We start from the raw sequence: 15,772 nt of genomic DNA on the forward strand, positions 1-15,772 counted from the left end.
TTTGCATCATTACCACTATTGAAAAGTTTGAGCTTCTAATTTTACTTCAAGTTAAAAATATGAAAAATATTTAATTGCATCCCGAAAAAATTCCGTGACACTATATCCTATATGGAATAAAGTAATGATTGCGCATGCACCAAATTCGAAATAAATTATCTAATGTTATTTTTGTGTTAATTAGGCATATATATACACGATTAAACACCAATTATTGTTCAAATGATGAATATCATTTATGCTCTGTCGGCGGTGGAGCATCTTTAAATTCACCAACATGAGATCAAGAACTTAGTTGCAAACTACCAATATCTAAAGCAGTTAAAAAATATTGTTGAAATTCTAAACATGAAATGAATACTTGAAACTAAGTTGATTTATCACGAAACTACAAAATTGTGCAACTGCATACTGGGAAAACAAATATTATCATTTCTTGTTTTGTTTCGTTTTGTCACAAATTTAGATTCTTTTAGCTGATTTATGATTTTTGAGGACCTGCTATTACCCAAGTGTAATGCAAATGCAGGTTTCAATTTCAGTAGCTTATAGGCTTATTTCCTTTCTCTAAAAACTTTTTCAAATGAAATGAAGTAATGGGGAATGACCATTTATTAAAGATGCTCTTCCACCGACACAGCATACACGATACCTCTCATTTGAATAATAACTGATGTTTAAACATGTATATTTGTGTCTAATTAACATACACAATAATTTATTTTGGTTTTGCTACATGCACAATCGGTACTACTTCATATTCCATATAGAGCATAGTGCCATGGATTTTTTTCAACAATACATACAAAATAATTTATTTTGCTTTTAATGCGTGCGCAATCAGTACTAAATTTCGTATACCAGGTAGGACAGAATGTTTTCGAGATGCAATTAATTGTTTTTAATATTTTTATCTTACAGTAAAATAAGAAACTCAAACTTTTCATTGATGGTAATTGTGTAAAGAAAGTAACTATTGTAACTAGAGAAAAATACCAATTCATCTGCTCATGATTTTGATAGAGAAAATATTACCATTCGTCGCCAGTGAAGCATCTTTAACATGTACAAGACCTGTGTTTCAGGAGAATGTCATAATTGTTTTAAAATCTAGGAGTTTCATAATCTTTCAGGAGAGACGGTACAATTGAAATTTCAGGAGGTACAGGGTGTACTTCAATATACTATCTGTATGCTAGTATCTAAGATGATTTAGCCCAAATCAGGTGGTATCACAGCTAGCTTTAACCGGAAAAAAGTGTCGGGTACCACCTGATACTGAAACCCCAGAAAATCTACACCACTGATCATGAATTAATTGTATGTCTGTTGATTCTGAGTACATGTATATAAACAATGTTCTATGCTGACTAGCATGTATATTCAAACCTCATTGGGTGTAAATTATAACATAGACAATATATATGTTTCAACAACAAATTGAATATTTTATTACCATGAATACATTAAAGTTGTTTTTTAATTCAAAATATTTAACCTTTGACATCAAATTGGCAAGAGGTGGTAAACCCCCTTTTCTTCTGCTTGTATATATGACAACACCTGAACAAAATACAAGCATAAAGGAATAAATAATAATAAAAAAATGGTGACAATATGAAAATACCAAGATGTGAACATTAAGAACTGAATATTTGCAGAGCTGAAGCAAAAAATTCTAAACGTACTACTGACAGCCACAGAACAAATAATAGACTCCATGAAACAACCAAACACTAGCTGTAATATGCTCATTATAATAATTTGGAATCAAATGGACATGATATATATTCCGTAAGACAGTATTGCAATCGTTTATACCAGGTTGTCTCCCTTGAACATCTGTTTTGTTTGACACATTTTTCCAAAACTGCAATGTAAATAAGTGCCATGAAGAAAAACTTTGAGGTGAATTTTGATTTTTCTGAGCAACTAATTAAGAAAATAGAGTAACCGAATAATGGTGCATTGTATATATTTACAACTTAAAATGGACATATGATCATGACCCAGGATATGAACAATGCAAGCAATTAATAGGCAACTTAACCCAAATAGCACTGAACACAAATCTGGTGCATATTTCTATGTATACATCATTTCGGCCATACTGGACATTTTCTTAGGGATGTATACAAAATCTTCAAAATAGCCTGCTAATTCATTCACAGTCAAATCATCAAGTCTGGCTTCCTGAGAACACGACCGCTCCAGAACCTGGTCCTGATTGGCCTTGTTAAGATCAACAGACCTGCCAGGGGCAGACCTTGTTTTACAGTGGCGTGCAGTCTTAGCTTTCGGACTGCATGAAGATCCCGGTGAGTTACTGTTCGAGTCTCGAGAATGTTTCCTACTACCTGAAACATTGTGTCGATGTTCAACATCAAAATATGCTTGTGAATTATTTGTCTCTGATTTCTTAGACGAAATGCACATACTAGAAAAATCGCTGAGAACTTTTTTTGAACCTGACCCAAACACAGATATATCAGAAGAGTTTTCAGTAGAAAGAGGAAGTCTCATCACATTTAAGCCAGTAGGATCACTCTTTCTATCTTTCTTTATTAATTGGAGTCTAGCAGACCTAATAATGTGCTTTCTATCTTTCTCCGAATGATGAAGTTTAAGTCTGGCCTCTCGTATCAAACGACGAGGAGATCCTGAAACATTCGCATAATTGTACTTGTTTCGGTTTTCTGTGTCGCACTGATTTGTGCAGCGACAATGCTTTGTATTGCACTCTTCTTTTTTTAAGGTCATTTTCTGCATCGAAAAGATGACTTCCTGGGGGTAGGGCTCCATCCTTTTGCTGCCTTTCTTATGATGGGTTTTATCGCTGCTCTTGGTCAAAATTTTCTTTTGTCCGTCACTCTCCCTGTAAAAAGTATTTACATTTAAGTTTCGTGCAAAAATAACATGATATGTTGATTTTTAGATAACCAAAATGATGAAAAGTACTTATTACCGTTGAAAGGTGCACCTTCAAGTGATTGTGATGTCATATTTTATATTTTGATGTGATTTTTATGACATAAGGATGATAACTATCAGAAAGTGGGACTAATCGCAAAAAAATGTACTTTCCCCAAATTGTTTTGGTATCTCAAAACTCCTGTAGCACTGTATTTCATAAATCAATGCTGAACCATTGACAATAATATTTAACATTGTCTAAAATATAAATAATGATTTATATTTAAATGATAATAAATAATTATTTATTGTTAATTAAAAGAACAATATCATTCTAACCTCAAACAAGTGAAAATATTTTTTAAAGTGAAACATAACACTATACAGAAGATTAGGACCAAGTAGATATATATACTTACTGTAACCAAAGCTCCTGGACAACAAGGGCACTTTCAGAAGTTACTGTGTCAGGTGCAATTTTCGGACTGAAATGGAAAAACAAATACTACTGTATTTATTCTACAAATGTTACAGTGAAATACTGCCAGTATACCTACGTACCTGCTATACGTATTCAAACACAATGGATTTGCAAATTTTTGTTAATTAACATATTTTACAATATAGTTGAATATTTTCCACATGGTATATGCTTATTATAATGGATCATATATTTATATATATAAATCTTAATGTTATATTTATAATTGCCTCTTTTTGATTCAGAGATCTCACCTTTCTGATTCAACTCGTAACCTTTTGAATGCATATGGGAGTTTGGTTGTATTTTCTTCTCTCTGGCAGCTTTCATCTCCCATTTTACTGAAATGGAAAACAGATCAAAGTTGAAACCAGTCTTTAATAGTTAAGTTTAGCATGTATTGAATGATTTATATATGTATAGGTGAAGTTCACCATGAACATGTATGTAGATGCATGGGAATTTGAATCATTATTGAGCTTAAGTTACTATCATGATCACTGTTGTTATACTCCTGGAATATATATATATGAAGGTTGTGTTCGAGGACAGATCTAAATGAGACAGGTAATTTGATCCTCTGATGTATGTATGTATCAAATATGAATTGAAAAATGCTGCACAGGTATACGTACACTGTAGTTGATTGTGTGGCTTTGAATTTGCATTTGATAATTGGATGTTGCTGTTTGAAATAATTCTCTGCAGGCTTGTGATTAGCTACTGTTGTTGTAGTGGAAAAGATAACACCTTTTGACAAAGTCAGTGATCAGAAGGTTTTTTTTTCTGCTACAAAAATAGCTAGCCTGTGATTGGTCATTTTTTATCTCCTGAACTGCCTTCATCAGTTTTGCTTTGACATATTCCATAAGGTGGTCACATATAACGACAGTTAGTATATTAACCCCTGGAATATTGAGGATGTATGAAAATAATGTGATACATGTATTCATGTCAACACACTATTTATCAATACACAACAAACAACATTCATATGAACAAGTTTTAAAATTAATAAAAAAAATATATACATGTAACATATATTGTATAATATAATGAAGTACTAACATGGTACAAAGTACCCTTTTTAAATAAAAGTTTTATCACAACGTTTGTGCAACTGGACAACAAAGTGATCATGAGTTATCAGCACAAATAGCTACTGTTGTAGCGAAAAAGGTGATATCTTTTCCGCTACAACAGTAGCTACAGCACAAAATGCACCAGAATGTAGCTGATATCAGCTAACGATTGACGTCTATGAAGAGGTATCATGTATAAGACTTACTGGAACGGGCTTAATATAAAAAATTGTTAACTTGTGCCCAATCCTTTTTGTATTGTAAAAATTACAAATAAAATATGTTTAAATCAAGTCTTACACAAATAGATGTTTCTAGTAAAATGAGAAAAATAACCCCCCAAAAAATCAAATCAAGAGTAAAAAAACATTTTTAGTTTATTTTACACGTTATTAAATCGACTTTAGAAAATGGATTGGGAATGCCAAAAACATAATGAAAGTTGATCTTATAATCCACTGCTCAAAATCCAAAACTTTCAATCCGAGGTCGAGGTCCTGTTCAGTGGATCAGAACTTCAGCCTAGTTCAGGAGATGGGTGTTAGCTGATCGAACTTCGAATTCTTATTCTCAACAAAACACGTGTTTCTCGATATATTTACCTTTTTTTAAAGAATGTTTACAAGTCCAAAATTCAGTTGGAACCATCTAAGACCCTATGTTTGGAATCACATACGTTTCGTTGCTACATGAATCAGACACTACTCTACATGCGATGTGATGTTAAAAATAGAACCGTTTCATCAGGTTGTGTTTATAAACATGTTGCTGAATCACTTCCTGTCAAGGGGTTTCTAAGACAAGGGATATAAAGCAATCGCCAAAAATTCAATTTATTATCGTGCATCAACTCACCTTACCAATGTTGGCAAAACAATTTTTGCAAGTTTCACATATTTTGTCCTATTTTGCACAAAAACTGTTACTCAATATTTACTACGCGAGTCAAAACTTCGCGTCGCCATTATTGTCTTGTGGATGACGTCATGTTGTTTGTTATAGTTAGTAAGAAAATAGTGTACATTTAATCAAATAATATTACACAAGGCATTTATTTCTAAAATTAAAAACAATAACGTGTTACTAATTATTTGATAACTACTATTTTATTTTATGAAATATCAATACACACATAGTGATGACGTAGACAACACGCGACGTCAGCATGAGCACCATACGTCGTATAATGAAGGGGATGCATACACTGAGCTAAAGATACCATATTTTAACAAATATATCATAGAACAGAAGAGTTTAACAATTGTTAGAAATGGAGATAACAGAGGTTGTAGCCCCACACGTGGCAGTACCTGTATTCGGCGTTCTACTGTGTGCATTTCTTGTTTTTGCGTTTGGTTTCAAGTCGCCTGCCCAGCCACCGAGTTTCAATTTTGATGAGGATGGCAAGAAAAAGAAGCAGAAGAAAGCTAAGGTATACCGATTTTTAACTGTCTTGATGTTTTTTTTTATTAACCTGAACCAAACATGTTATGCATTGAATATTCAATTAAAAAAGTCTATTCTAGCCCATAGCGGTCATTTCTGATATATCTGCTGCCCACCAGCAGCTCGAGAATTCAATTTTTGTCCATTCTGCAGTTATCTTCAGATTAGACTTCAATACCACATGTTCTTTTAGATGGTTTATATAGATACGTGCTTTTCATGAGCATGTGCATGTACACCTCGGTATAGTAGTAAACTTGTTGAGAGGGCAATCCAGTCATCGAGACAGCTGCATAAAATAGATCATTCCTATGACAACAAGCTCGAGGGACATTAAATCCTTGTAATATTTATAAATATCTGCAAAGTTTAGAAGTAAGGTACATGTACCTGATTATTTAATTTAAAAAAAAATGTGCATGCAGGCATCCAATTAAGAATGTGAAAGTTTTATTTTATACAAATAAAAATAATCTTGGTGACATCAGTTAAGTGGTATCTGTTTCAAAACCTTCTTGTATGATGTAATCGCTTAGTTGACATCATTGTTAAGCTAAGGCTAGCTTTTGGAGATGTAATAAAGTTTCTTCAAACAATGACATACTGTACTCCTTACGCGTACTATGGACTTCCGGTTGCTTAAAATAATGTATATACAGTCATTTCATTAATGTCAAAATGTAAAATAGTTAATACCTCCACAGATTTTTGCTCCAGGAAGCAATTAATTAAATCTTGGAGTATTATTAAAATATGTAAAAAATACTACAAATTACATAATGAAAACTTGTATACATAAAATAATATATGGTAATGATAAATTATTTGATTTTAAAACAAAAAAAAGAAACCTGCACAAACAAATTTTATCTATATTGCATTATGTTTATGACTGATTGTTTGCACTATCAGTCTATTACCATAACTTTTATACATGTATGTAAATTTAACCCATATCTTTTTTATTCCTTGCATCTTATGGTTCAAGTAAGAGACCATGCGATAGCTATATATAGCCACAACATAAAATCTCTTTTTGTGTTTCTTCAAATGAGATTCAATGCGCCATGCCATAAACTTTGAAAATAAAATTTGAGACAACTGTCTTCTGCTGAAAAACAACTTTTAATTTAATTGTTTTATTTCCTTTATAAACCACCGGTCACCTGTTTGCCATTTTGACATCTTGGTAGACTGCAAAATTATAAATTAATATAATGCCATCAACAACACAATTATATATATATATATATATAGTCACATCACAATTAATTCACATTCATTCTTACAACATAAAACCTATGTAAATTTTAAACAGAATTATTTAAGTCGAAAAATGGTAAGAAATAACATTGTATTTTTTGGCTATATATATAGTTTTCGTCCAGCCATTTTGTTTACTTTTAGTGCGTAACAATTAAATGCGCATGCGCGAAACTTCGACAACACAATCAATCGTAGCTTCATTTGCATACTATTCTGTCTGGCAGACTATCATAATAAATCAAGTATTTCCTTCAATTTTGTATTCAAGACACATTTATTCAATCTCATACACATAAAAAAATTAAATTGAGGTATTTTCAATATGTTTTTTCATCTTTTCTTCCGTTTATCGGATTTTACAAAAAAATATTTATATGGTTGGGCGAAACCTACCTTTAAATTTCATACTCTAAGCTATATTTTCAGACAAAAATATTACAACTTACAGATTTCAAAGAAATACTATGATGTAGATAATAAATTTCATTAAAAGACTTCTTTAAACAGAGACTTTATTGCATTGTCCTTTTAAAGAAATATGAGATACAATTATTAATGTAGAGATTTAAACTTCTCCACACCATATCCTTAGAGTTAGCACATGTAGGACACGTATACCTATATAGGCAGCTGTGAGATAAGACTTAAGGACTATTGATTTTATCAGAGTCCATGCCTGTTCTAACTCTGATGTACACTTTTCTTTACAATCTCATTTTAAGCGATGTGGTGAATAATATCAATCTGTTTTCCATTTCAGTGTTAGATAATATATATAACGCAGACGGTGTACAGTCACTCTCTATCAAAATAACGCTATAGATTTTATCTGACTTTTATAAAGATAACACGTATAAATTTAAAGCTTTCAATTTATTCCATAAACCCAGAGCTTTGATGAAAATGCAGTTCTTAAAGATTTATATTAGTTAATGATAAGTCAGGATTTATCTGTCAAGTAAGTGTGTAAGAGACATATTGATTAGTTTATTTCCAATTTTTTTTTTTTCTAAAACTAAATCCATTTTCCTGCATGATATAAATATATATTGTGCTTAGTGATTGAAGAATTTAAAAGTATCAATAATTATAAATCCCTTACATATGCATATGTCATATACTACTTGTACAGATGGATGCTTTTAAAATCCCTCAAAAAATGCAACAAAAAATTAAATAAATAACGAGTTGGTAATTACATTAAGATTTGATGTACTATGTATATATATATATAAATCCTTTAAATTGGATACTGTATCCATGTTTTTTGCTATTTTCTGAATTATTTCCTGTATATATGTAAAAGACGAAATAAAACAAGCCTGCATAAATAATCTCTGCCAGAAAACATGCAGTTTAATTATATGGATACCAATGGATATAAACTTCTATTCTGATTTTAAAGCTGGTATTATCTTTCAATATGATTTTCATTGCTGAGAAAAGAAAGTTTTTATGATTGATATTTAATTTTAACCACATGTTTGTGTTTTGTAGCAACCGAAGAGTCAAACAAATGGCCATGTGGCTACTGTGACCACAGAATCTAGCCAGCCCGTCAAATCACAGCCATCACCTAAACATGTCGATAAGCCAGCCAAGACGTCCTCCCCCAGCAACAAAACTGCCAAAAAAGCTGAGGTTCAGGCCAAAAAAGTATGTAGTTTCATTTCTGTTAGATACAAGATACAAGAAGTTTTATTTAGTGTCGTATACATACAATGAAATAACATTAGCTCTGTAGAGCTATTCTTACGACAAATAAAGGTAGAACCATTTTATAACAACAAAGGAGATTGTATTAATGTAAAAGACAGGATAGTAATAATAATGTCAAGTTATGAATAGTTTAAATTTATCACAGCATGCAGTTTAGTTTCAAAACAGAAAACACACAATATATAGTAGATACATTCTACGGGACATGTTAAAAAAGCAAAGCTAAACGAGATGCTGTATGAAAAGTTCCATGCTGCATTCTACCAACCGAACTAAAAAAGATAAACTTAGGCTTAGAGCCATGTATTACATTAATAATGAAATGTGCTATCAAATAAATAAGAAATCATTATTTTAATTTGGTCATAATCTTTTAGCTTGTAAACCTGATGTTTACAGGAATGTAGCAGTGATTTACTTTTATACATTCATTGGTTTGTCGAGACAAACTTCTACCAATTAGAATATGAAATTCCAATATAAAGTAGTTCAAGATATATTTATTCAACGGCCCATCAACAGCTGGGGCCATTTAGGGCCAAACTTAAAGACAGCAATAAGACTAGTGATATACATAGTCATGAAGACATTGAGATATTATCAGACAATGGATGAACTAATTTGAAGATATTTATTGAACATTTTGTAGGCAAAGAAGACAAAGGAAGAAGTGACTGTACCAGTAACTACAGCTGCCCCTACTAAGATGAAAATGGAAGAAGATGGTAAATTATTATTACAGTTTCAGATCACAGTTTATCATAATTTTTTTTTTTTAAATACTTTATTTTACTTTACCAGGTAAGAATATCTTTATTACAATGTAATTTTATTGGATCAGTAGCAAAAATAATTTGAGATTTACCCATGAAAACTTCTATAGGCTGAGATTTTTGTACATGGATACTTTCATTAGGCGAGATATCTGTACATGGATATTTTCATTTGGTGAGGTTTATGTCCGAGGATAATTTCATTAGGTGAGATTTATGTAGAGTATAACTTTTCAAAACCAGTCGTTCTCTATTATGTATACAGATCCCTATATATTTTGATATAATTGTATGGAATACTGTCCTTCTTAATTCATAGAAATTTAAACCTATAAAATCCGGAAACCTGGCTATACCAGCCAACATGCTGCTCCCAGTGATGTCCTGTTTAGACAAGGTACACTGTACATGTACATGAAAACCTGTACTAGGAGAAATTTATATGTTGGTCAACTTTGAACAGGTGAGATCGATATAATTGTAAGTTATTTTAACTCTAGGTTGGACCACTCAGGTTTCCCGTAAAGACAGGAAACTGAAGAACAAGAAAGAAGATAGAAATGATTCTGGAGAGGAAGCTGAGGTGAAGGTCACTCATGTCGAGGAACCTCCTCAAGAACAGAGGTCAAAAGGCAAAAACAAAAAGAAATCTGCAAAGGTAATCTTATATAACATGACATGAAATAATGCTATCTACAAAAAGTGTTTGATAGCATTTGTATATCTTATATTCATGTAATGAGCATATTATATTATTATATGGTAGATCTCAAATCTGTGAGCTGACCAATCAAAATTACTTGATTGGAGTGAAGGTTCTGAGGGCATTAAAAGTCAGAGCTTATAAAAGGTCATGAATTCCTTAATGAAATAACAGGAAGTACTGTTTTATAAACTCTTCTATTTCTGTCTCATAACATGTCTTCTAAAGTATTGCATCATCAAATCAAAATATCTCTTATAATAAGATCCAAATTCATCTGGAATATAATATTCATGAAAAAGTAATGTTTCATCAGCAATTGATTAATGAAGTAAGTGGCTATCGTTGAATGATGTTGAAATAATTTAGATTATTTATATAGACAAAAACTTGGTGATTTCTTCAAGACAGGTTCAGAGTGATAATGTTGTGATTGTTTATACACAGGAGGAGCCAAAGGAGGAAGCTAAGACAGTGACTAAGGAAGTTGAGAATAAGGCCACAGAGTCTGTAGCCAAGACAACTGAGACTAAGGATACCAGTGGAGATGTAAGTCACGGAAGTGTTGTATGCCTTTCAGGAAATGATAGCATCACGATCATCACATTGATATTTATTTACGACAAAATTAGTTTTGGAAGTATACATTATTATAAAACTTATATATGGCAATTGCAAAAAATTTGGCTTACCAAATTGCAGATGTTTCACAAAAGGTCTCATCTTTTTTTAACAGTTTGTTAATGAGAATGAAATGTATCTCATTAGTGAGGATTGCAAGGAAACTAAAAATAAAATGGAATATCTTTGTTGTGTATAGAGGTGTATGTTGCAGCCTGTTTCTATAAAACACAAGATGCAGCTGTTTGTTGCACTTTACAGCGTGCAGAGCCCACAACAGAAAGTCCCAGTAAGAAAAACAAAGGTAAGAAAGCTGCGGCAGTTGAAGCTGTAAAGGAACAGGTGGAACCAACAGTAAAACCAAGCCCACCAGCAGCTACCAAGAAAGGGAAAGCTAAATCACCCTCTCCTGACAAATCTACAACTGAAGATGCTAAAGTTAAAGCCCCGGAGGCTAGCAAATCCAAATCTCCGTCTCCAGACACGGCTAAGGCCAAAACCAAAGATGTCAAACCAGCACCGGAGGCTGCCAAACCGAAGTCACCAGCAGCAGTCAAAGAGAGTGGAGCTAAAGAGGTGACTAGTGGAGACAGTAAACCTGTCAAAAGTCCCAAAAACAAGAAGAAGAATGAGGTAAAGGTTTAGTCAGTTATGTAAATTTCATTAAATAATAGATACTGTTTAACAAGAAATATTTGTGGGCACAATCTTTCCTAGCTACTAATGGTAGCAATCAGATAGCGATTCTATTTAAGTCAAAACCAAATATCAGTGATTTAATATTTTGTGTTTAATAGCAACTACAAAAACAACAAACATATCTTTGCTAACCTTGGCATATTCTCCATATACATTTGAAGCTACATATGAGTTACAAGTACAGAGTATAATGTTGATTGTTATTTGTTCATTTACACACATTAATTATATAAAAAAGATATAAGTTATGACTTTGAGCGGTTAATTGCATGTAATAATCAATATTCCAACTAAAAAGTTATTTTTTTAAGTTTGTATAATTAAAAACCTTCTTTGTACCTTGTGTATGTACTTATAATTCACAACGAATGTTATATATTTTTTGAGGAAAAATGACAATATAATAGATGAATTTAGTATGCATGGATACATCAACCGGGAAATTCACTCAGAAAAAAACAGTAATAAAAAAAAGGGGTATATCAAATTAAGAATGTTATTGAATACTCAAATGTATGTAATTTTCAAACTTTGAACAGAAATATGCGAAATACACATACGAATAATAAATGAAGGTATAAATATACTATATAGGTAAATCTACACTGTCTTTCAAATTAATTTATCCTTGTTTCTACCTATGTTGGTGATCAACCATTTTGTACTCTTTAGTATTGAGAATGTTGATGAAAATGAACAAATGTTTCTTTAAGGACATGCTGTATAAATAAATGCATTGCTACGTGACTGGTGCTCACTTAGCATTGGTCTGAGTAAGGAATGCCAGATATGCTTTACCTGTAATACTCTGAACTGAAAATACGTAAGAGTACAATATATATATCACCTAATAACTTCTATAAACAGCTATGGTGATTTAAGGTGTTGAATGATAGCTGGAGTACCCGGAGAAAGAACACCGACCTACGAATCAGTACATTCCGACGTGGAATTTGAATTCGAAACCTAGATATGGTTGATTTGTAGTGTTCTATCTGCACAGCTAATCTACTTATCAACCACAGCCCCAGAGATGCGTTAGACAAGATAAACAAAGGTATACAACACTGACCTTGCCTACTATGCACGTTGGCTTTGTTTGGTGAAACCTCCAGAACTCTACTCTGCCCCGTGGGTCATTTCCGAGACTGTCTGATAGCAATGGTGGTAGCCACGCACGGTTTTGTCCCTTTGCTGAATCTTTTACTCCAGTATTCTTTGCATTAGTTTCGCCATGTTACGGCTCAAGAAACAATGTTTTTCGGCGTGGAATCATAGCAAATGTTTTACTCTCTCCAGAGAACCGATTCAAATCAGGCATTCCTTCAATGTCTTTAATGTTGTCTTTTTGCCTCGTTTTGAAGTTTTTTTTCCTGATTATATCTGTAATTTGCTGTTTCCGTGATATTTCCTGACAGACTGTTATTAATCTTTAAGATTTCTGTTTTGACACTACTTTGAGGTCTTTTGTTTCTCAGATTAAGTTTATCTGACGATTCTGTTATCCTTCCTGTATATGTCATGTCCAGTGACTGCGATATCTTATTGCCTGTATATACCCACTGACGGTTAGTAGTTCTCGTTTCAAAGCCGCCATTTTGAGCAGCGCCTATAGCATATTGCGGCGTCCTCCGAAATTTGTGGGAGTTGGTTACTGGCCGACAGGTATGTGGTCGGACTCTTCCTCTGTTACGTCCTGCGGGTAGATTACTTAAAATGTTTTCTTTTTCATGTCTCTGGGGCTTTTTAACAAACGATGTTCTCAGAAAGTTCTCGAACTCTTCGTCATTTTCGATTATGCTTATGTCGTCAAGGTCATCGGTGTAGCTATTCTCATCATGATCATTTTCAATTTCTTCCTCATTGTTGAAGTTGTCATTCGGCAAGTAGTTCCTACCAGCCATATCGACACTGTATTCAATGATGGAAACTGTAAAATATGTAAGCAAAAATAATACACCTTTTAAATATTTGTTAGTGGTTGTGATTTCATCAAATAAATGTTAGAAAGGTCAGAACGTCACTGGTGAAGCCTTTATAAAAGGCGAGAACATATTTACGCAGTGGTAAACTTATCACAAAATCTGTTTTCAGAGGTCCGAACATATGAATGGTGTCACGGGCATCTCTGACTTAAGACCTAGAAGTATAACATATGTTTATTGCTTCTAACATAACGGATGTTGGTAGGTAATTGTACCTGCTTCCCCATTGCATTGTTCTTAAATGCGAATAATATGGTGTCTTATTTTTTCCATTCTTTCAAACGGACTTTCTTATATCTCTATTGAAACCACCTTGAATACAGTCTTATTTTTTGGACTTAATGCTTCAGACTGGCGCTCACCATAAAATGAATGGGTCGATGTGACCGGATGGGGTGTACTTGAGCGATATAGCACTACATGGAGTCAAAACACGCGTGCACATCACGTACGGAACATATCGCATGCTCTGGATACTGTCATTAAACGTTACTATTAACCAACCCATCCTAGAAAGTAGAAACAATTATACGAATATTGCTTTCACTTTTATTTTGACCGTGTTACGTCGGCACAGACCGAAAACTTCCTTCTTTTCCACACGGACAAAGATTTGTCTCCTACTCAGATTTCTTCTTGTTTTATCATCCGTTAACAACTAATAGCCTTACCTTAATGTCCTGTACTACTCACCGTCCCTCGTCAACTCCTATGAACAAGGACCATCTGAGATAAAATACATTTCCATTAATGTTTTAATGTAGTGACAAGGAATTCTACAATGAGCTGTACCTAAATATATCTTTTAAAGGGTTGGTATGACATGACATCTAAAACGTATGTATGCCTAATAATATTCTAACACACCACAGTTAACGAGAAAACAATCAATAGTGTATTTGCATGTCAAAAAGCTGAATCAATAAGTATTTGTTATGTTTATCTACTTTCGGTTTACCATGTAGTATTACTAATTAATAAATTCCATTGTAACACCTTAGTGATGCTATAGATTATATTCACAGAGACTGGAAAAAATACAACCGTATAATGATAATGATGATCGTAATAAATTAGTTTATTAAAGTGTCACGCATTCATCGACATAAAATGCATACCGTATTGCATTGATACATATTTTCTTAACAAAGTGTGCATTTTGTAAATAAACGTCAAAATTATTATGATAAATTGGTACTATAAGCAAAGTTTTCTTCATTCCTAATGTAATTGACGTCTACGAAATACGATATGTTGAGAATCTCATAGTGGACAAAACTAAAGTATAATTTGAAAGTTAAATCTCAGAAAATTTCATAGTGACACAAGACTAAAGTAAGAACAATAAGTGTATATTGAATTCATTCTTTTTAAATGTATTTATCTCAAATGGGGTGAGCTGATCATCTATTTTTGGTTTCTACGTCACTCAATAATCGCTGACTGTTTTATAATGTAATGTATTGAATTTACCCGCCAGATATATCAGGTTTGTCATAAAGAATTTAACCCTTTCACCACTGTAGGCCATAAAGAAGTCTTCCAGATCAATGCATGGTAGAGTCTGATAAAGTTACATAGAGGTGAAAGGGTTAAATGTGTATTCTTGCATGTAAGGGCATGGTTGTTGCGTGTCATGTGGTTCTTTGTTCGTGAAATTTATCAGTGAGATCTGTGAAGAGATTATGAAGTTAAGCTTGAAGGAATAACACAAAAATTAACCAACCAGTTGTGTTAGTACTACCAGGGTGTTATAAATTCAGTAGCATAACAACACTTACTTATCGTGATAGGAATTTTACATTGTCTATCTATAGTGTTATTTCTCCAACATCGCACAAAACAAACAATGAATAAGGATCTCAAATGCAATTTGATATATCGCACACCTGTCAACTTATTGTGATTTGTCAGTATAAAGTGATAACAAAATCGATATAAAACCCATTAGCTACGAAAGTGTCACCATGATCGTTTGTTTTGGACATATTAATGGCGCCCCAGAGCAAAATAAATCAAATAAATTTTAACTGATCATTAATCAAGATTGTAGTGTGTGTTCAGTGCGTATACTTGTCAATTAA

General features: G+C 32.8%; 2 protein-coding genes across 2 annotated transcripts; one reads left to right on the top strand and one right to left on the bottom strand.

The window, feature by feature from the left end:
• Window positions 1–1,423: 1,423 nt before the first annotated feature.
• On the bottom strand, window positions 1,424–5,483 carry LOC138324908 (uncharacterized). Its single transcript, XM_069270142.1, has 4 exons — window positions 5,332–5,483; window positions 3,649–3,735; window positions 3,333–3,398; window positions 1,424–2,875 (listed from the first exon to the last, which is right to left on the bottom strand). The coding sequence occupies exons 2-4, from the start codon at window positions 3,729–3,731 to the stop codon at window positions 2,086–2,088; spliced, it is 939 nt and encodes a 312-aa protein (XP_069126243.1). The 5' UTR covers window positions 3,732–3,735; window positions 5,332–5,483; the 3' UTR covers window positions 1,424–2,085.
• A 132-nt stretch (window positions 5,484–5,615) lies between these two features.
• LOC138326187 (neurofilament heavy polypeptide-like) lies at window positions 5,616–11,649 on the top strand. Its single transcript, XM_069272315.1, has 6 exons — window positions 5,616–5,908; window positions 8,686–8,844; window positions 9,557–9,632; window positions 10,181–10,338; window positions 10,831–10,932; window positions 11,266–11,649. The coding sequence occupies exons 1-6, from the start codon at window positions 5,747–5,749 to the stop codon at window positions 11,647–11,649; spliced, it is 1,041 nt and encodes a 346-aa protein (XP_069128416.1). The 5' UTR covers window positions 5,616–5,746.
• Window positions 11,650–15,772: the final 4,123 nt, after the last annotated feature.

Source organism: Argopecten irradians, chromosome 6, assembly GCF_041381155.1.
Source record: "Argopecten irradians isolate NY chromosome 6, Ai_NY, whole genome shotgun sequence".
NCBI classification, from domain to species: Eukaryota; Metazoa; Mollusca; class Bivalvia; order Pectinida; family Pectinidae; genus Argopecten; species Argopecten irradians.

Bases quoted from the DNA above. Each gene is read 5' to 3' on its own strand.
- LOC138324908 (XM_069270142.1), bottom strand. From the start codon at position 3,731: ATGGGAGATGAAAGCTGCCAGAGAGAAGAAAATACAACCAAACTCCCA. The intron at 3,399-3,648 runs GTGAGATCTCTG...TTTCCATTTCAG, and splicing joins TTACGAGTTGAATCAGAAAG to TCCGAAAATTGCACCTGACA. The intron at 2,876-3,332 runs GTAAGTATATAT...TACTTTTTACAG, and splicing joins GTCCAGGAGCTTTGGTTACA to GGAGAGTGACGGACAAAAGA.
- LOC138326187 (XM_069272315.1), top strand. From the start codon at position 5,747: ATGGAGATAACAGAGGTTGTAGCCCCACACGTGGCAGTACCTGTATTC. The intron at 8,845-9,556 runs GTATGTAGTTTC...AACATTTTGTAG, and splicing joins CTGAGGTTCAGGCCAAAAAA to GCAAAGAAGACAAAGGAAGA. The intron at 10,933-11,265 runs GTAAGTCACGGA...TGCACTTTACAG, and splicing joins CTAAGGATACCAGTGGAGAT to CGTGCAGAGCCCACAACAGA.